Source organism: Miniopterus schreibersii (genome assembly GCF_964146895.1).
Source record: "Miniopterus schreibersii genome assembly, chromosome: 14".
NCBI lineage: Eukaryota > Metazoa > Chordata > Mammalia > Chiroptera > Miniopteridae > Miniopterus > Miniopterus schreibersii.
The window spans coordinates 45,510,556-45,533,146 of NC_138114.1; the positions used below are offsets into that span (position 1 = coordinate 45,510,556).

Consider the following 22,591-nt stretch of genomic DNA (forward strand, 5'->3'; position numbering starts at 1 on the left):
CTACTAACTTCATAAATGGTATTTATTTTATTCCAAGAAAGGCATCAGGTAGAAAGTAAACTGCTTTTAAATATACTACTTAATATTTCTTATAAGGAGTTAAGATTTATAAAGTTTAACTTAGATGCATGGATTTGGGGCAGACATTGCAAAATTTTGCATTATCTGTTTCCTTATTGGGAACAAGAAAATAAAGGTTCATTGAAATAACATAATTGTAATAATAAGAATAGCTATTGTTTGATCACAATATGTCATATGCCTTACACTGTTCTGTACGTGTGTACTTTACATATGTTATCTCATTAAATTGTTACAGTAACCCAAGGAAATAGGTACTTTTCCCCCCTTCCCTCCCGTTGTACTGAAGAAGGAACTGAAAATGTAGAGAGATTAGATAATATGACTGAATATTGAGCAGCTAGGAAGTTAGTTGGCAGAGTCAGAATGTGAACCTAGATCTCACTGTACTGTCCCCACTAGTCTCAAAAGTGGGTCCCACTCCCATAGATCATGATTTAGTGGTCTGGCAGGTCCAGGGGACCTGTACTTTTAAAGAATAAGCTGGGTTATTCTATGTGTAGCTGCAGTTGAAAGCCATTGCATTAGTTTTTTTTTTTTTTTTTTTTGAGGCTGGGAGGATATTAGCAGTTTAAGATATAATTCATATAACATACAATTCACACATTTAAAGTGTACAATTCAGTGGTTTTTAGCATGTTCACAGAGCTGTGCAACCATCACAAACAATTTTTAGAACATTTTCATCACACCAAAAGAAACACTGTACCCTTTAGCAATCACCCACTCCTGTTTTCTCCCAACCCCTTAGCCCTAGGCCAACACTAATCTACTTTCTGGGTCTATAGGTTTTCCTACTCTGGAAATTTCATATAAATGGAATCATACAATATGTGGTCTTGGTGATTGGCTTCTTTCACTTAGCATGTTTTCAGAATTTATCCAGGCTATAGCATGTATCAGTACTTAATTTCCTTTTATTGCCGAATATATTCCATAGCACGAATATACCACATTTTATTTATCCGTTCATTGGTTATGTTCAACATTGGGGTTGTTTCCACTTTCTAGCTATTATGAGTAAAATTACTATGAACATTTTTGTACAAGACTTTGGACATTTGTTTTCATTCCTCTTGTGTATGTACCTAAAAGTGGAATTACTGAGTCATTATGGTAATTTTTGTTTAATATTTTGAGGAACTGCTAGACTGTTTTCCTAAGCGGCTGCACCATTTTATATGACCAGGAGCAGTGTGTGAGGGTCCAGTTTCTCTGCATCCTCAATATCCTTGTTGTTTTCTGCCTGTCTTAACTGGAGTCATTCCTTGAGTGTGAGGCTGTATCTCATTGTGATTTTGATTTTCAGTCCTGTGATGACTACAGGTTTGTTCTTAAATCGTGAAGCTACCTTTTATTATAAAGGAAAAACAGAAGTAGATTATTTTCTGTGATTCAGATCTTCCTTTACTGCTTGTTAAATAAAATCCATAAAATCATCTCCTTGAGAATATTTATAAAATAAGACCCAGACATAAAGATCAACTGGAAATTTGACATTTTAAAAAGTGTTACACACCTTTCATCTAATTTGCTGAAACCCATAAGAGAATTTAGAATCCAAAATTTATGCAAATTATCATTTTGTTAAACTTCCGTTTATAAATATTAGATTGATATTATCGATATATATTAGATTTATAGTATGCATATTAATGGCTTTTTCTCTTGTTTTATAAGTATACTGCTTTCAATTATGCCATCCAGTTTGTGTTCAACAGTACATTTGAGGAACGTGAGAAATTAGAGGTTTTTGAAAATTTAGTGACTATTTAGTTAAATAATATATTTGGACTTTAACTATTACAAAAGGTTGTATTGTGCTGCTGCCTTATAGGGAAATTATATTAAAATCAGAACATTTATTTGTTTAAGCATTAAGGACATTTTTATTAATTCCACATGATTTGATACCAGGGATAAATATTCACATGGGTGAACATTGGCAGAAAACACTAAAAGAGATAATATATCAGAGTAGCCAAGAAACCTCTACATTTGGTAATGTTCATTTACTTTTCTTCTTTTGTATAAGGCATTTCTTTCGTGTTAAGTAGATAGGTGGAAACCTTAGTTATTGCTTCTTTTGTAGATCAGTATTCTATTTTTCCTGTTATACCCCCTTTCACCATTTGTTACCTTTGAAGAGACTCTTCATGTACACCAACAGAGTCAAGAAGTCATCTTTTCAGAGGGAAAACAGTATATAACCATTCTCTACCCCCCAAACTGGTTCCTTTGAGTTTCATGTTAGAGATATGATTTGGTAAAAAAAATATATTACTTTTTGCCTGGATGGATTAGAGTGAGGGCCATCAGGTATTCAGTTTGAATACTTGATCATTTTAGTTCAGGAAATTCTGGACAAGGAAGTTTTAGAGAATTTTATTCTTCTAGGAAGGAGATGGCTACTCTTTGAAACCAGAAATAAACCCCATCTTTGTCTCTCACTAATATTCCTATAATTTATTTTCTGTCATTGAATTATGGCCTAGTTTAGGATTTCTCCTCTTTCATTAAAGTTTCCCCCTAATATATTATTCTTTATAAGATAGCTAAGCTAGAGGGACTTAAAAAAAAATCTGTTCTTTTTACATTGTATGTTCAGATATATTATATATATAGTACATCATTTATATAGTATACAATTTCATGTGAATGTGTCAACCCTTTTTGTTTAGGAGAATGATCTGATATGTTTAAGCTTTTTGAGAACCCAGATCATTTTCATTCATTTAAAAAAAACTCTCAGAGCATTCAGATATATGAGAAAGTAGAATCAGCCATTTTTTTAACACATCTGACTCATTAACATTTATTGAAATAAAAATCAATTTCCTACTATACTGCAGTGTTACATTTTATAAGTCAAGTTAGATATACAATCAATATATAATAAATGTATATATAATCATTATCTATACAAAAACAGAATGAGCAAATTTTTAAAAAGTTGAAGGATCTTAGAGATTTTAACTCCTAATTATGTAATTTTCTATAGATAATAAATTGTAAGTTTGCAATAAATGTGGCTTGAAGTGAATTGAATGAAGCCCAGTACTATTACCCATTTTTCAGTATTAACTCAAATTGTAACCCTTAGTCTCTAAAATTTTTGAAATTCTCCCAGGTCTGCCAGGGGGTTATACAGTTGCTTTCATGGTCCAGGTAACATTATTTATTTATTTCATTTGCATATTTTGTACAAGTGTTAATGAGTAACTTAGTTTGGCAAGAAAAATACATCAGGAAAGGGAATTTAGAGTTGTTAATAAATAACTCCCTTTGACCAGGATTCATTATGAAACCTTCGAGATCTAGAAATGAACTATTAACTTAGTTTATTGTTATCAAATTGTCATGTCTTTCATTAAACAATAAAAACCTTGACAAGTTATTATTATTGCTAATGGAGGCAGGAGCAGAACAGAGAAAATAGCACGTGTGCTATCTGAGGAAGGATTTGATAGGGTACCATTGACTTCTGGTACTGCCCATGTGACAGCATGCTGCCCATGCAGAGGAATGTAGACACTGTTGTCCATGTTGCTAAGCTGCAGAAGCAGTTGCTTAGAAGAGCTACTGAAGTCTTCTTTGCCGTGAAAAAAAGTAAGCCTATAAGCCAAATTTAAATAATGTTTTGTAAATTCTGACTCAAGTCCCTAAATCTATTCAAGCTTATGTGATAGGTATTTCCAGCCCTTGTTAATTATTAAAAAATTAAATAAATTAAAATAAATGTATGTCAGTAAGACTTGATGTGATTTTTATAGAACTTAACTAAATATTTGAAAAATGTTTCTATAAGTTCAGGAACAAGAGTTATTTTTAAAATATAGGCATCCTTAATGGAGTCAAATGATAGTATAGGGAAGGTCACAACTTATGAAACAAGCAAACCTAAATTACTTAGCATATTTGAATGCCTACTAGGGACATTTGAATAGGGCCTTTTAATATGTTGTTAGATTTAATTTACCAAAATTTTGTTCAGGATTTTTGCATCTATAGTCGTCATGGATATTGATCTGTGTAATTTTTTCTCTTTTTTTGTGATCGTTTACTACCAGGGTAATGCTAGCTTCATATCATAGAAATGAGTTGGCAAGTGTTCTTCTTTTATGTTCTGGAAGAGTTTGCTTAGAATTAGTATTATTTCTTCAAATGTTTAGAAGAATTACCAGTTGTGTAATCTGAGAGTAGGGTTTTCTTTGTAGGAAGGGTTTTAATTAGTAATTTAATTGACTTAATGAGAGAGTTATTTGAGTTGTATATTCTCAATTGAAATTTGATAGTTTGAATCTGTTAAAGCAATTGTCTATTTTATATAATTGAATTTTTTGATATACAGTTCAAAATAGTTCTTTATTGTCTTTAAAAAAAATGTTTTTATTGATTTTAGAGAAAGAGAGGGAGGGAGAGAGAGAAACATCCATCCGCTGCCTCCTTGTGCATGCCCCCCACTGGGGTTCAAGCTGCAAGCCTTTCTTGTGCCCTGGCTGGTTATGGAATCAGTGACCTCTTGGTCCATGGGACGACATTCAACCAAGCCACACCAGCTGTGTGTTTTTTATTGTTCTTTTAATGTCTGTGGTAATCATGTCCATCTTTCATTCCTGATATTGGTGATTTGGGTCTTCTCTATTTGCTTTATCAGTCTGGTTAAAGGTGTATCAATTTTGGTCTTTTCAAAAACATTGCTTTTGTGTGTTTTTCCCCCTAATATCTTTGTGTTTTGTTTTGTTTTTTATTTTTCTGCTTTTTAATATTTTGGTCCTTAAGTTTTAATATGTTCTTCTTTGTCTAGTTTCTTAAATTTTTAGATTGATTTAAAACCTTTCTTTTTATTATATAGTTGATCCTTGAACAAAATGGGTTTGATGGACTGCTTCATTTACATGTGGATTATTTTCAATAAATACACAGTTGGCCTGTTGTATCTGTGAATTTTGAATTCAGGGAATGGCATTATTCATCATATTGGTATATGTGGTCAGAGATTGTTCGTTCTCATTACTGCATGATATATCATGGTGTGAATATGCCACAATTTATCCATTCTACTGCTTGATCGTTCTGAACTTGGGGCTAATAAAAATAGTGCTACTATTTTATTGTAATATAAGACTTTTGTTAAACATAAGGATTCATTTCTGTTGAATATATACCTAACAAAGAATTGCTGAGCCCATGACATTTTTTGTCTTTTGTTTTCCTCACGTTGATTCTTTTTCTTGGAATATCTATGCAGTTACGAACTATCTTTTTTTCCCCCTTTTTTTCTTTTTTAAGTATGTCTATTGATTTCAGAGAGAGGGAAGCAGAGGGAGAGAGAGATAGAAACATCAATGATGAGAGAGTCACTGATCAAGCCCGCAACCCGGGCATGTGCCCTGAACGGGAATTGAACCCCGATCGCCTGGATCCCAGGTCGACACTCAGCCGCTGAGCCACACCCGGCCGGGCCTGACTATCTTTTAAAGTCTAGCTTTCACCAATCCACCCAGTTAGAATCTCGGTTCTCTATTTACCCATCACTTTGCGTATATGTATATACCTCCTACTTTATGTTTACAACATTCTGCTATTTATTATATTTTTAAGTAAATCTTATTTTTTCTAAGAATAGATTCTGAGGTTTTTTGAGGTCAAACATTGACACATTAATATTGCTTTTCCATAAAGCTACCTTATATCCTGTAAAACTGTACTTTCAAAATACAACCACCACCACTAAATAGCTATTAGAATGGCTAAAATCCAGAACATTGACAACACCAAATGCTGGTGCAAACTCTCATTTGGTACTGGTGGGAATGCAAACTGATACAGCCCCTTTGAAAGACAATTGGCAGTTTCTTACAAAGCTAAACATAGTCTTACCATACAGTTCATCAATCATGCTCCTAGTTATTTACTGAAATGAGTAAAAACTTATGTCCATACAAAAAAACTGCACACAAAATGTTTTTAGCTGTTTTATTCCTAATTGCTAAAAATTGGAAGCAACCAAGATATCCTTTAATAAATGAATGGATAAACAACTGTGGAGCATTGTTCGGTGTTAGAAACAAACAATCAAGCTACAAAAAGACATGAAGGAACCTTAAATGCATATTGCTAAATGAAAGAAGCCAATTTGAAAAAGCTGCATACTATATGATTCCAAGTATGTGACATTCTGGAAAAGCAAAAAATAAAAAGATCAGTCGTTGCCAGAGGCTCTGGGAGAGGGACAGAGGGATGAGTAAATAGGTGAAGCACAGGAAATTTTTAGGGCAGTGAAACTTATGTGTGATACTGTGATGACGGATATATGCTAATATGCATTTTTTTAAAACAAAGTACAATTTTTTTAATAGTTCATTGATTTTTAGAGAGAGGAAGGGAGAGGGAGAGAGAAACGTCAATGTGAGAGCATAGCATCTGTTGGCTACCCCCTGCATGCCCCCCTACCGGAAATGCTTATTATTTCAGTTAGCTCGGTGGTAGGTACTAAGCACTGTACTAGATATGGAGGAGATAAGCAGGCACATGCACTTTAAAGATTGCTGTGTTGTGGAGAATTCTTCCATTTATGTAATGCCTTCTATATCCCTGATAATTTTTCTTGACGTCTACTGTCTGAATATAGCCTTCTTTTGATTAATGTTAACGTTGTATCTCTTTCTCCATCTCTTTACTTTTAATCTACTTGTGTCTGTATTTAAAGTGAATTTTTTGAAGATAACAGAGTTGGGTTTTATTTCATTACTGCTGTGCAGTCAGTCTGTCTTTTATTTGGTGAATTTAGATTATTCACATTTAAAGTGTTGATTTAGGTGGATTAATATCAACTATATTTGTAACTGTGTTCTATTAGTTAAACTTTGTTTTGATTTCTTTTTTTGTCTTTCACCATTTTTCTGGTTTTAATTGAGCATTTTATATTATTCCATTCTCTTTCCTTAGCATATCATTTATACTTCTCTTTAATTTTTTTATTTGTATGTCTGTGTGTGGTTGCCCTGGAGTTTTGCAGAATATATTTACAGCTTATATAAGTCCACATTTAAAATAACACTGTACCACTTTGTGGGTAGTATGGGTACCTTATAACAATATTCCCAATTCCTCCCTTCTGTTCCTTATAACTTTGCTGACATTTATTTCGTGTATCCTTTCTTAATCTATAATCACCCAACATATTGTTGCTATTAATACTTTGAACAAACTGTTATGTTAGATATTTTTTATTTTTTTCTCTAATGCTTTTCCTTTTCTTAATGTAGATCAAAATTTCCAACCTATATTATTTTCCTTTCTAAAAACTTCCTTTAATATTCTTGCAAGAAAGAACTACTCAGTTTCCCTCAATTAAAAAAAAATTTTTTTTGAGAAAATATTTTTTCTTTTAAAGGGTAATTTTATTGGATAAAGACTGAGGTTGGTGGGGTTTTTTCCTCTCAGCACTAAATTATTTTATCCCATTCTCTTATTACTTGCATGGTTTCTGAAGAGAAGCCCAGTGTAATTCTTACCCTTGTGTCTTTATATGTAAGACGTTTCTCTCCCCCAGCTTTCAAAATTTTTCTTTGACTTTGATTTTCTGCAGTTTGAATATGATATCTCTAGGTGAAACAGGAGGCGAGTTTTCTCTTAACTTCACCCTGAGAATATGGGGTTGGGGCTCTTGGAGGTAAAGCACAAAGGTTCCAATCCAACATTTATTTTCTTTCTTTTTTATTGCAGCCATCCTAATGAGTGTGAAGTGGTATCTCATTGTGGTTTTGATTTACATATATATTTTGAGATAGAAAGTGATTCTCAAACTAAATTCAAAGCTGATACTGTGTTGAATTTGGTTAAAAAATTTGTGAGCTCTTGGAATATACAAATGTAAATGTTTGTGGTTGAGTTGATTTCTTATATATATGTATGATGTTGGTAATCATTTACAGTCAACATTTTAATTTTATCTGATGTCTTTTTTTTTCTTTCTCTCTTTTTAGGTATAATTGAGATACAGCATGTTAGTTTCAGGTGTACACCATGATTCAGTATTTATAAGATGTCATTTTCAAATAACAGTTTTAGATTTTTGTGTTTGACTTTGTTTTCTGAAAGAAAGTATAATTATGATATAGAAAATGAAGGTTTTCTTTCAGTATGATTTAATATATTCTTTAATAATTCTTATCAAAGTTTTATGTTGGTCAATTTACAGGTGAATTATGTAACCTCATTACGCTGGATGTAGCTCACAATCAACTTGAACATCTTCCGAAAGAGATTGGAAACTGCACACAGATAACCAACCTTGACTTGCAGCACAATGAACTGCTAGACCTCCCAGATACTATAGGTAGGTATGAGAGGAGGAAGAAGGTATCGATCATCATTTATAGCTATTTGGACATTAAAAGACTATTTTTGATCCATTTTGATGATAACATTAAAATATTAGAATTCAACATTGTCAAAGTAGTAAAACTTCTAAAAGGTTGTATGTAAAAATCACTTTCCATTTCCTGTCACTTTAATTTGTATCTCTGATGACCTTCAGAGAGATCCATGTATCCTTCTTTCTCCTGGCTTTCTTAATTTTACATTTCTCTGTTCCCTCAGAAGTAATTCTTCTGTATTTTAAGTGTGTTTTATTAATACGAAAAGATTTTCATTATTAATCTTGTAGTTAAGATGTTATATCACAGTAACATAAGTGCCTCACTTCTAGCACATTCTACGTGGTCAGATTACAAGTATGTATGGGCAATCAATGAGAACTGAAAGATTAACAATAAGAAAAATTTTAATATTTTATTTTTTTATAGTCTTTGATAGTTGTCAGCAAATAGAGTACAGCTGTTATTCCAAGTATAATGGCAAAATGAATAAGAATGTTTATTGAAATTTTTTATAATATTGTAGTCATTTATCATATACTATGCTTACTAAAATAATGCTTTTGCCTTCTTCCATCCATCTCTACTTTATATAGCAGAAGGTTGAGATTTGGTGAGAAATTTGAACATTTGGGTTTTGGTCTGTTACAGATCTCAACAGTCCTAATTGACCTTTGAGATTCTTCCTCTCATTTATTGGAGAAGTGTGATTCACCTAAAACAGATAGGGCAAACTAATTAGAATATAATTTTCCTAATACTTTTCCTTTTTCCTAGTCTTCTTGAAAAGTATCACTTAAAAAGAAAAACAAACGAAAAATCAACACCTATCGTGGAGAGTCAATGCTGATCCTGTAGCAGCTGCCTTACTATTCTCTTTTCCCTAGACTAAAGAAATTCCCTAGAATAAACTCACAGATGAAAATCAAATCTTCTAACTACCATCTTACAATTACTTTTCCAAAATTCACTTTATTTCCTTGCCTTTCCTTTTTTTAAAAACATAACTGAGATGTTTTACCTCTTTCTTTATTTAACATGAACACTCTTAGAGTAGTTATCACTCATTGGCAGTAATCACTGCCATTTACTTCCAGGCTGAGTAGTGCCAGGATCACTGACAGCTCAAAGAATGTGGAGAAGAGGCAGGGAAAATGGGGAGGGGCCAGCTGGTTGCAGTTAAGTGAGAGAGTACTTAAAACCCTGTTATAGTATCTCTGATTTAACCATTAGTCTGCCCTGTTGAAGAATAAAAAGTGTATTCTCTTTCATGTAAATATTTTCTTATTCAAGAATCAGTTACGAACTAAAGAAAACATTAAACTTCATTACAATAGTCATTTGGTTTCAAACTATGAACCTGATCATCTTAAAGCCTTCTGAGATCTCTGGTGGTTTTATGAAATTGGGGGTGGGGTGGGTGGAGGGGTTGTGTGCGAAGTAGGAAAAAATTTTTTACTTTCTATTTCTTCTTCTCAAAATGCGATAAAGAGAGAAATGTACAACAAGACCTTGCCTTCAAGGCTGGAGCACAGAACAATTCACAGAGGTCTTTTTGTTGCACTGGGCTCTGAAGAAATGTTACAGTAATTATGGTTTTATCAACAAGTAGAGTTTTAGTAGTTAGGTTTTAGGTAATTACAGTGGAGCTCACATGTAACAGGTTTTAGGTAATTACAGTGGAGTGCACATGTAACAACTTTACTAGTTTTCTTTTTAATAGTGGCATTCTTTTGGGTTTTTGGCATTTAAGAATTTTTGTATTGCTTGCTTTTCAGTTTAATGTTGAAAAAATTGTATCTTTGATGTTATTCCATTGTTAGAATTGTGTCTTTTCTGCTGATTTTTTGCTAAATAAGATTGAGGCTGTTTAAGGTAGAGTCTTACTCAAAAGTTATCCTGAATTAACCTACAGATGCTGATTATATTTGCTGAAATTGAAAGCATCTAATTTTAATTCATAGCCATTTGATGTTGCTATATTTTAAAAATCTGACAGCATAAGAAAGCAAGCTGTCAAAGTGGAGCACAGAACAACTTACAGTCAAAGTTAAGCACTTAAAAGCCAAATGCCAGTGATTGGCAGTGATCAGCCTACATTTATACACAGAATCTCAGCAACATTGATTTTACTTACTCGCAGTGGCTCAATATTACAGCAAGCTATGGCTTGATTTCTAGGTTGCAGTTTAGTTTGTGGTTAAAACCGCTCATTGAAAGAGGTTAGAGGTTGAAACCACTGTAGGGAGTGAATCACAGTAAATGCCAAACTTCTGATGTCAGGTTTGTTTCTGGCATAAGAGAGTTTTGATATTTCATCCTTAATTTTTTTTTACCTCTTTTATTTTTCTGAGAGTAATAGATTTTGGCAAAATGTGGATGAATCTTTGGACATACCACGCTCTCAAGAAAGTAATAAAGCCTTTCTGCAAATGTGAATTTTTTCATCAGAATAGCATTCTCATACATTAAATTTTTAGAAGTTTAATGTAAACTTCTACCACACACACAGGGAAAAAGAAAATGTTTAGGAAAGTTGGAGGTACCATTTTTGTTTAAGTAATCGTGAATTTTGGTGCTAGATAATATATGGCAATTTCACCATCATTTTCATTTTGTAGTTTTTAAATTCTAGAAGCCTATTCTGAATTTAAGAGTTATTTTGCCTTTGGAAGAGAAGTTTTAGGTATCTGGTTCTATTTACTGGGCTTTTGAGTTGATAAGCATTTAGAATTTGGTTAGCATACTAATCTTTGTTTCCAGAGAAATCTTTTAGGTTTCAGTGAAAAAAAATGGTTAGAACATTGCATTTGTCTACTATTTTACTGTAAACAGTGATTGAATGAGGCATGCCAGTTGATGGAGCAAAATTGTGGAAACTTTTTACTATTAACAAGCCCTTTCCTCTTCTGGCAGATTTCAAAGACCCCTTAATGAATGCTTCAGTCATTTTATTACAGTGGAACAGCTTTCCTCCATAGGGAAAGCAGTGGTATGAAGGAGAGAAAGGATTGATCTTATTTATTCCAGGTTTTTAAGGTTGACTGCCTCTTTTATCTTCAACTTCATATAGCAAATTAAAATTTGTTCAAAAGATTTTGAAGTTCTTTATAGTCAGACATCATCACTACTAGTAGGAAAATCCCCACCTTTACCGGCCTGGCTGTAGCTGTAGTGGCCACGGGCATTGAGTAGGCAAGGGGTAAGATACTGGTATCTTCCTCTCTCCCCATCTTAAAAGTATGTGAGAAGTGGGCACTGTCCTTCACTCTTGGTGGGAATGAAACTGATAAAGCCTTATACTGTCTATCAAGATTTAAAATATCTTCTGATCAGAAATACTTTCACATGTATATAAGGTGTATGTATAAGGTTGTTCATTACAGAATTCCTTTTTAAAAATTAGAAACAAATGCCATCAGATTGGGAGATGATTAGAGAGATAACAGTAAGACAATGGTAGAATACTGTACAAAGGTTAAGTGAAATGAGGTTTCCTGCACTTACTATGACCTGTGATATTGCAGGGGTTGGGGGGAGCATATGGAATGATCCCATTTATATAAAAACAAAGCAAAATCCCATTATTTATATATGTGTAAGTAAATGCTTAGAGAAAGGGCTCCATAGGTACATATTAGATTACAAACCATGGTTATCTGAGGGAAGAGAGTAAGATGCATTAATATATTTTGTAATTTAAAAATGATTGAGTGGTCTAGTTTCATATTTTTGTATGTATCTGTCCAGTTTTCCCAGCACCATTTATTGAAGAGACTGTCTTTACTCCATTGTATGCTCTTGCCTCCTTTGTCAAATATTAACTGACCATAATGGTGTGGGTTGATTTCTGGGGTCTCTGTTCTGTTTCATTGATCTATATGCCTGTTCTTGTGCCAGTATACCAGGCTGTTTTTATTACAATGGCTTTGTAGTATAGATTGATATCAGGTATAGTGATCCCTCCCACTCTGTTCTTTCTTAAGATTGCTGAGGTTATTCGGTTCTTTTTTGGTTCCTTATAAATTTTTGGAATATTTGTTCTAGATCTGTGAAATATGCTGTTGTTGGTATTTTAATAAGAATTGCATTGAATCTGTAGATTGCTTTGATCATATCAATAGATACAGAAAAAGCATTCGACAAAATATAGCACCCATTTTTGATAAAAACTCTCAGCAAAGTGGGAATAGAGGGAACATACCTCAACATAATAAAGGACACATATGACAAACCTATAGCCAACATCATACTCAGTGAGAGCTTATCATATTTTAAAAAATTCTTTTTTTATGTGTGTTCACAGGAAACCTGTCCAGTTTAAGTCGTCTTGGTCTGAGATATAACAGACTGTCAGCAATACCCAGATCACTGGCAAAATGCAGTGCACTTGAAGAATTAAATTTAGAGAACAATAACATTTCTACTTTACCAGAGGTAAGAAGCAGGAACGAGCCTGCAGGCTAATGAAGGGAAAACTAATAAGTCTTTACACCTGGGTAAATAATTTGATGATTGAGAGTACCTAAAAGTGAGTATGCTGTGGATATATAGCCACCACTAAGATAAAAATTCCAAAGAAGAAAGAATAGATGTGATTAAAGGAACATATTATTATTATTATTTTTGATGTGCTGAAGGGAGAAACCAAGGTGGAAAATTGGTGTGCTACATTCCCCTTTAGCACCATGTAAATATTTCTCATGTCATTTGAAACTAGCAATAAAAGCTATAATAAAGGAAAAGTTGTATGGCTGGTTTTAAAACTCACTACCCCACCCAGTTCAGTTACAAAAAAACTTACTGTAGAAAGAAGATGATAAATGAAAAGAATGAACTATATAGAACATACTATTTATTATCAAGGTTAATATTAGCTGCAATAACTGTGACCCAAGTTATTACCCTGCTTATACAATACTATTAATCTGTTATCTTTTAACACATTAGTTTTAATTTGGGTTTTGTTGGCTGTATTGGAAACATATTTCCACTTATTTTGCTCAGAGCTTTATTGGGTAAGATACTTTTAAAAAATCCTTCTTAACTTTATTATTTTTTCACTCTTGCCTTTCCTCCTCTTGCTGCCTCCTTGTTTTAGCACACCCCGCAACTCTTATGTTTACTTACAGTTATTCAGCGTAATACCTTATTATAGAATTCTGACATACAAAAGGATGGAGTCCTGGGCTTATGGATTGAGTGAGCTTTTGCAAAGTCTTATGTTTCGACTATTGCTAGTTTTTCCGTGGAGTTTGTGTATGTTTATTTGAATTAAGAATAAAGGTGCTTTGGATGAATGTTCTTCAGATTTATGCTTTGATTTAGAAAGAACAGTTTAAGCAGATGAAGCTATAGGCTTGTAGCAATTAGTTTATATAATAAATATATTCAGTTTATTTGTGTCTAAGGAATACAGAAATAAAGTAGCACCTATTAATTTGGCTCCTATTAATCTGGGTGTTTGGGGTTTCAGAAAGTGGTTTGGTTGGAGTAGAGAAATGAGTTTCCCAGGATTGTAGTTTCTAGGCTGGACCAGTTCAGTAAAACTATTATGACAGTATCTCACCTGTGGCAAAGGAGCACCACTGTTAGCAGCTTAAACGGGATAAGAAATAGAACCCACAGATTGCAGATAGAACCCTAACAACTAGACTGTCTGGATTTCTGTGTTTCTGTGATAGTGGTAATTTAGAATGATCAAAATGGGTGAGGTTCTACTGTTTAATGTCATCATCCCCTTTTCTAAAAGTGATTCTTATCTGTAATAAGACAGACAATTAGCACATTAATTAGACCTTGTTGGGATGCTTTTAGGGTGTGATTTGTGAGCTTAAGTAAGATGGGCTGCTTTTACAACTTTGCTGTGCCTAACTATAAAGACTGGGTATATATCAAATTAAACAGTGAGAATTTTAAAAATTTATTTATATATTTAGTCTTACTTCCAGTGAAGGGAAACTAATAATTATTGGTTACCTCTTAGGATACAGAGATTGTAATAAGTACTTTCATATGTAATATTTTGTAAGTGAAATAAGTATGGATTTATTTTTGATAGAATTATAAAGACGACAGCTCTCTTCAGTCTTGCTGTGGAAGAAGGGCTGTGTGTGTGTGTGTGTGTGTGTAAGGTAACAAATCTGGTCAGAAACCTAACTTTGTTACCTTACATATCTGACTTATTTTTCAGATGGAGAGACTATGGGGAAACCCTTGATTGGCCCTGTCCAAATATGGGAAAGCATTAAGTCTTATTTAAACATAGTATATGTGCTTTGTAAGAGCATATTTCTAATGCAAATATGTTATTATCTGTACTTATCACAAATAAGGAAGACAAAATCCATTAGATAGCACTTATTCTAGACACTCAGGCTGGGTTAGGCAAGAAAAATCAGGAAAGTGTTTTCCAGTTGGGGCTCATATATTGCTGAAATCAGAACCTATAGAATGACTATATACTTTTTCATTTGAAGACTGTCTGAAAATGGACTGGTTTTAATGTAGACATGTACACATAGGAAAAGGAACTTAATAATGCTCAAGGCATAAGGCTAGGAGCTCTGAATGTATTAATCCATTCAAATCTTCATTATAATTCTACTAATTATTGGGGTATTCTTATCAAATAAGTAGGGAAATAAGACTTAAGAAAAGTTAGGTTTCTGACCAGATTTGTTACCTTACATATTTTTCTGGGAATATGGTGAGAGATATATTGATTATCTAATTAATTCACCAAAGGTCACAAAACTGGTAAGTGAACATCTAAGATGAGAACCTAGATGTGTCAGACTCTAAAACAATGATAGCCCCAAAACTTCACGGCGTGATCTAAGAGAGAGGTTGGGGAGCAGCCTTCTTGTTGCACCTTTTCAAATGTCCTCTGGTATTAACATTTTAAATAAAAGAATGTCAAGTCAATAAGCTGTGAGAAAAATGACATTAACATTTTTACCATGAGACTCAATAAAACTCCTTTATTTTCAATAAAGTATGAGACATTTTTCCTAAATTGACTGCCGTACAAAACTTTCTCACCACTCTTATCTGTGCTCTTCCTTTTATCTGTGTATACCAGTAGACAAATGTTGAATAGCTTCTTAACATTCAGTATAAAGAACATGTTTCAGTTCACCATATAATTACACCTTTAATTATATAGTTATTTCATTCCTTCAGCTGGCCATGCAAATCACTCACACCTCAGATACTGTCTTCAGTTTCCTCATGGTGAACAGCTAAAGTTTGAACATTATTTAAAACATACATGCACATGAACATTTCACACACATTCCTGCTTGGGCTTTTATTTTACAGAGTTTTCTTCTACTCTAAATATTTAATTTTTTTTTCATCCTTTAAAATTTAGCTCACTCTCAGTCTCCTTGCTGCTTTTCCAGTTTTTCCAGTATTTCTTATCTTTTCTTTCAGTTTAAATAGAGAAGGGACTTAAAATTTAAGTACTTATTATATGCTAGATATTGTAAAACTAGATATGTATTTTATTTCTTTAAAAAGTCTTTACAACAACTTATAAAATAGGGAGGGCATCATCATTTACAAATGAGTAAAACTAAGTTTCAAAGAAATAACTTGCCCCAAATCACAAGCTCCTAAAAGACAGAGCCAGGATTTCAAACTGATTTATAGCCTATACCAGTGTTTCTCAAACATTAATGACTATTCAGATTACCTGAGAATCTTAGGATTCATATTATGCTTCTGCATGAGTGGGGCCTAGGACTCTGCATTTCCAGCAAGCTCCCAGAGGGTGCTGATTTGCTTTCCTTGAACCAGACTTTGAATAGCAAGAGCCTATTCTATGTAATGTATCATTGATTATATACAGTTATGTATTTTCTTTTTTCTTACCTGTGTGATATGTCTAAGTAGGGTTTATTCTTAATAGCAGAGATTCTTTTGTAATACCTAAATATTTAGCACTGTGGTTACATGGTGGGAGGCTTAAGTAAGGGGATATGGGGTTATGTGCTTAATAAATACTCAATTGATAGGTGCATATTCCCTCAGAAATTTTACCATATGGAAAAGCAATGTATTATACAATATCAGGAAGTATAATCATCTTCTGAATTTAATATTCCTAAAAGGACCCATTAAATTACTAAAGAACTGCTTACTCTGTGCCAGGCATTATGTTAATCTTAATAATAATTTAGAGCTAGGTACTAAGACCTGGAAAGGATAAGTCTCACAGCAAGTGGCAGGACCAGGACTGTCTGATATCAAAGTTTCTGTTTTATAGAGCTCTCAGACTCGCCACTCATGAGACACCTCTTCCCCACAGACATATTTTATTTATAATGTTTTAAGTAAATTGAGCCAAAGAATAAAAATTAGATTTCCTATAAGTAATTGACTTTCCTTTTTCTTGTAAAATCTGAAAACCTGACTACATTGGCTCTATATTCCTGGAAGGAGCAATGAGCTAGAGCTGAGGAATGACTGTCACTGTCCAGGAGGCATCAAGGAGGCATCACAGAAGGCCCTGCCAGGCTCTGTCACTTCTTACCTTCAAGGCCCTTTAAGGCATTTGTGGTTGGGACTTCTGCTCTGTACTCTATAAAATAAGTCTTTTTACAGTTCTAATTCTTACGTTTATTTCATTTTTTTTACAGAGCCTTTTATCAAGTCTTGTGAAACTGAATAGTTTGACCTTAGCTAGAAATTGCTTCCAGTTATATCCAGTAGGTGGTCCATCTCAGTTTTCCACCATCTATTCCCTCAACATGGAACACAATCGGATCAATAAAATTCCATTTGGAATTTTCTCCAGAGCAAAAGTGTTAAGTAAGCTGAATATGAAGGTAAGCTTCTGTTTATAGTAGGGGGAAAAAGCTACTATGATTAGCACTTCTACTAATTATGTTTTGTCTATCAGTGTGGAGAATGAGTATTTGCTTCTTGCTGATGGGGTCCAAACTGATAATAAGGATACTTCAGGGCAGCTTGTATTAGATAACAAATCTTGGAACGGTGCATGCCCTTAGCAATTTGTCCCAAAGAAATACCTATGAATGTCCATAAAAGCATAATTGTGGGGATATTTACTGCAGAGCTTTATATGATGATAATGTAACATGTTAGCTTGGAAAGGGTTGTTGTTTTCAGTGAAATAAAACTTTGCATAGAGCTTTGTCTTAATTTTTCTTCAAAATTATAACAAATATTTAACCAGTTTTTCTTGAAGTCAAATAAAACCTGACATTTTCCTCTTCATATAAACACCAGTAGTAAGTTTTTTAAATGAAAATGTTTTATCATACTATTAACTATCAGTTGTTTGGGCATTGAAAGATAATAAGTTGAAATGTTATAATAAATAGGTAATAAGTTAAAATATCCTAATAAAAGAAAAACTTGGTTTTCAAATGGATGTTTGCTACTTGGTATTTCTCTTATGGATGATTTTGTGTAAAATGAGACAAGTAATCATTGTATATCGCAAAAAAATTTAAAAATACAGATTAACAAAAAGGACATAAAATAATCCCACCAATGAGATGTAGCATCACTGTTAACATATTGGCATAATCAGTACTCACCTGGGACGGAGTACTGATGCTTCCCTCTTAAGACGAACACCCCAAACATGTGACAGTGTGGGAAGAGTTGTTATTGATGAAAATGTATTTTACAAATGAATGTGAGGAAGTGGAAAAATAGTGAATCATTGGCATATATTTTACTCTTTTTCTATGTATAGTTATATCTCATTTTTAAACAATTAGCATTACACTGTTTCATCATCTGTTTTTATTCAATGATAAATATTTTTTGTCATCTTTTCTTACGGACTTTTAAAGTAAAATTGAATACTTAATTAGTGTTTTAATGATTTTAAATTGCTGTCTTAAGACTTTTTCCCTCTCTTTATTGCTCAGCATCTCTAGAATTGCTGAGGTTACATGGTTTCCTTGTAGGCCCTAATTAGATGTTTATTCTTTCATTGTGCTCCTGAGCATCTACATTTTATTCAGTGATTTCTGTACATTATTGCTAAATGGAGAAAACATCATATTTATCACTGGAACCTTTGAAATGTGAAGTGTTGGTTTGCATGGTATATTTTTTCTATGTGCAATACGGATAATCACATAGGGAACAAACTTCCAGTTTTACCTTAAAAACCTAATTACTGTATGAAAGGCTTAGCGTTTTTATTGCTTTTTATTCTTTCTTTATTTGTTATATTAAAAAAAGGAGTAAAGTTTTCTGTTTAATTCAGAATTCTCTTTCCATCATGTAGTATATATGAAACTTTGTTTTTGTGGTTATACTTTAGATGCTCTTTTTATCTTTGCCAGGACAATCAGTTGACATCACTTCCCTTGGATTTTGGAACTTGGACCAGTATGGTAGAATTGAATTTAGCCACTAATCAGCTCACAAAGATCCCTGAGGATGTGTCTGGTCTTGTTTCTCTTGAGGTGTGTATAAAAGAGCATTTAGAATTCCTTAGGTCCTTCCACCATTGTCTCACTTATAAAAAAATGAATAAAAACATATTTAAAGAAATAAAATTTCCAGGTAAAATAAGTGATTTCTGTTTGGGTGAAGATGATCAGAAATGTTAGCGCTCTCTTAAACATACAACCCTGTGAGAATGATGAGGTGTTGGCCTAATCTGGGCTCAATGCTTCTGGATTACTCTTGCCTACTAAAAGTTGGTAAGTTTGAGTGCTATAGAGTATCTTTGAAATAAAAGGTTTCTAAAACTTAGCATTAAAAAAAAACAGCATTTTTTAGAACGCATTTTTCCCCTTAATTGTTTAAGAACTCTGTACCATTGTCTGTCAAAATAATTATGGGCAGGCTGGGCATGGCTCAGCTGTTGAGCATCAACCTATGATCTAGAAGATGGTGGTTCGATTCCCGGTCGGACACATGCCCGGGTTGTGAGCTCAGTTCCCAGTCGAGGGTGTGCAGGAGGCAGCCGATCAATGACTCTCTCATCATTGATGTTTCTATCTCTCTCTCCCCCCCTCTCCCTTTCTCTCTCTGAAATCAATAAAGATATATTTAAAAAAGGAAAAAAAAAATTATAGATTTCTCTGACTGGCATTCAGAACCCTTCATACAATTTTGGCCTACTTTTCCATCCTAATTACCCACCTACTCTTTTATTTATTAGTTAAATAGATTATTTTTTTGTTGAAAACATGCATATTTTTAGCTCCATACATTTAGTCTTATTCTCAATATCTAGAGTGCCCTCTTCTCATTCCCTTTTTTTCCTTTTAAAGTTCTTTCCCGTAATTAAAGGTCCATCTTATTGTCACTTCCTTAGTCAAGTATGAGTTTGCCTGCCTATGAGTCCCTGGAATTTTCATTCTTTTGATGAGAAAGTTTACTAATAGTAAATACATATTTTTAAAAATTTTCTCTGTATCCATGTTTTCTAAAAATCTGATTTATTCTTTTATTCTTTTAGTTAATAAGGTGAGATGGTATGGTACAATGGTCAAAAGTATGAGCTTTGAAGCCAAACAGATCTGAGTACTTTTAGCTCTCTTTACTTATGGATTTAACCTTCCCAACTATCAGTTTCCTCAGCTGTGAAATGCGGGGAATATGTAGTATTTTTCTTGTAAGGTTGTAGTTTATGCATTCATTGTAGTGCCCTGTAAATAGTAATCTCAGTAAACTACAACTGCTATTATTATTTTCTTGGTCTTAGTGTATGTGTTTATTTTATTGTGGTAGTATAACTTTGGAGGAAATAAGTTTATATAAAAAATTAGCGAGAATCTTATGTAGATCTTTCCATTTAGTGTTCTCTTCACTGTCACTGTACCCAGTGGTGTTTCCCTGCACCCCCATTGTAACTTCTCTGAGAACAGGGACTGTCTTCTTCAACCCTTTTTATATCGTAGGATGTCTTGCAGTGTAAATAAATACACCACAAATACTAACTGTGCAGGACTGATGCAGGCAGTTTAGAAGTCAGTTGTTCGCCGTCCTTAAATGATGGTTTGTGAGTGGTTTGAATAATAACTCGTTTCCTGGTAGACAGTTGTACCTTATTCAGGATCAAATGCCATTAACCATGTGAGTCTTAGTGCAAGTAATTAGTAATTGTATATATTTTTTGTAAGTAAATAATTATATATATTTTTAACTTAAAGTTAAATTCTTTACTTTTGCTTACATTAATTTTGACTTAATCAAATAAAATCTATTTCCAGTAAGTATGGTGATTTTTTTAGAATAATAAGTTGTGTTTTATGTGAGGTACTTGAACATGACCCTTAATATTCAGTGTTTAGAAAATTAGCATTGTTTCATAAATTTTAAGCCACACAATGGTAATATATAATTCCATTTTATGAGTTGCCAAACACTATCAATAATTTCTCCTTAGGTTCTGATATTATCAAACAATCTTCTAAAGAAGCTTCCCCATGGTCTTGGAAACCTTAGGAAGTTAAGAGAGTTGGATCTAGAGGAGAACAAGTTGGAATCCTTGCCAAATGAAATTGCTTATCTTAAGGATTTACAGGTAAAATATCCTGATGATTTTATAGTTATATGATTAAAGTTTTTGGGATGCATTCCAAATTGCACATTTTTCTTAAGAAATGTTCTTAGAGACCTGATAGATTTTCCTATTTTAGTGTTAGGGCTGAGTTTTATGTTCATTTAACCTGTTTGCTTTTTGTCTTCCTAACAAATGATATTTTTTGAAAGAAAAACTTAATGAGTGATTTTTGTCCTATTTAATCTAATTTCCCTGTTTATGCTAATGTACTAATGTACATTAGTTGCTGGAAATTTATATGTAACCATCTTTTATTATGTTGGTCTTTTAGAAATTAGTCTTGACAAACAACCAGTTGACCACCCTTCCCAGAGGCATTGGTCACCTCACCAATCTCACACATCTGGGCCTTGGAGAGAACCTGCTTACTCATCTTCCTGAGGAAATTGGTATGGACTCTTTGGATGCTTGATTCTGTACTAATAGTTTGCTCTTTGTGTGTTCAAGTAGTATTTCAGAGAATTATGACAAATCTCTCTTTGTCAACTGAGGTTCCAGCAGGCTCAAGGTATTTAGGTGTTTTTGTTTTTTTTTAAAAAATATATCTTTATTGATTTCAGAGAGAGGAAGGGAGAGGGAGAGAGAGATAGAAACATCAATGATGAGAGAGTCATTGGTTGAGCCGGCAACCCGGGCATGTGCCCTGGCCGGGAATCGAACCTCGATCGCCTGAATCCTAGGTCGACGCTGAACCGCTGAGCCATGCCTGGCCTGGCTAGGTGTTTTTTTAATAGAGCATCAGTGGTTGGTGGGTTGGTTGGTTGGTTTATTGGTTGGTTGGTTAGGTTTCTCTCAGGGCTAATGTTGTATTTGAGAATGTTTTAGCATACTTATATTTCTATAGTAGGTATGACCTTAATTTCAAAGAGTTATTTTATATTTCTAACAAATTTTATTTTTTAAAAAACATGTATTTATTGATTTTAGAGAACGGCAGGGAGAGGGAGGGGGAGAGAGAGAGAGAGAGAAAGAAACATCAATGATGAGTCATTGATCGACTGCCTCCTGCACAACCCCTATTGGGGATCGAGCCCACAACAGGAGCATGTGCCCTAATTGGGATTCAGACCAGGATCGCCTGGATCATAGGTCGATGCTCAACTGCTTAGCCACACTGGCTGGGCTTTCTTACAAATTTAAAAATTACACAGGCTTGCTTTACATTAGTAATGTCTTATGCCAAAAACAGATTTCCTTATGAGGTTTAATAATAATATTTGATTAATACTTTAGAATTTTCTAAGTGTTTTCTTATCTATTACTTCATATAATCAACATAACCACCTTGAATTTGAGGCAGTGCAAGTTGTAATCCCATTTTATAAAGAGTTAATTGATTGAGGTTACATAGTAGCTTTTAAATTAGTAAGTTCATGTATTGTGTTCTCCCATCTGTACCATGCTGTTCCATAAGCACTATAGATTAGTGGTTAAGAATGGTTTTGAAGTAAAATAGACAATTCAAAATCTTGCTTTGTGGCTTTGGATAAGGTAGGGAAACCCTAAGTTTCAAGTTTCCTGCCTGTAAAATAAAGATGATAATAGCTTCTCATAGCGT

General features: G+C 33.5%; 1 protein-coding gene across 3 annotated transcripts in view; it reads left to right on the top strand.

Moving 5' to 3' along the window:
• SHOC2 (SHOC2 leucine rich repeat scaffold protein) overlaps positions 1-22,591 on the top strand; it is a 44,211-nt gene that overhangs the window by 18,822 nt on the left and 2,798 nt on the right. For all 3 annotated transcript variants that reach the window (XM_081157814.1, XM_081157815.1, XM_081157813.1), the window contains 6 exons: positions 8,288-8,425; positions 12,772-12,902; positions 17,111-17,299; positions 18,800-18,922; positions 20,857-20,994; positions 21,305-21,422. In XM_081157814.1, coding sequence (XP_081013940.1) covers positions 8,288-8,425; positions 12,772-12,902; positions 17,111-17,299; positions 18,800-18,922; positions 20,857-20,994; positions 21,305-21,422 — 837 coding nt within the window. The remainder of the gene's footprint in view (positions 1-8,287; positions 8,426-12,771; positions 12,903-17,110; positions 17,300-18,799; positions 18,923-20,856; positions 20,995-21,304; positions 21,423-22,591) is intronic.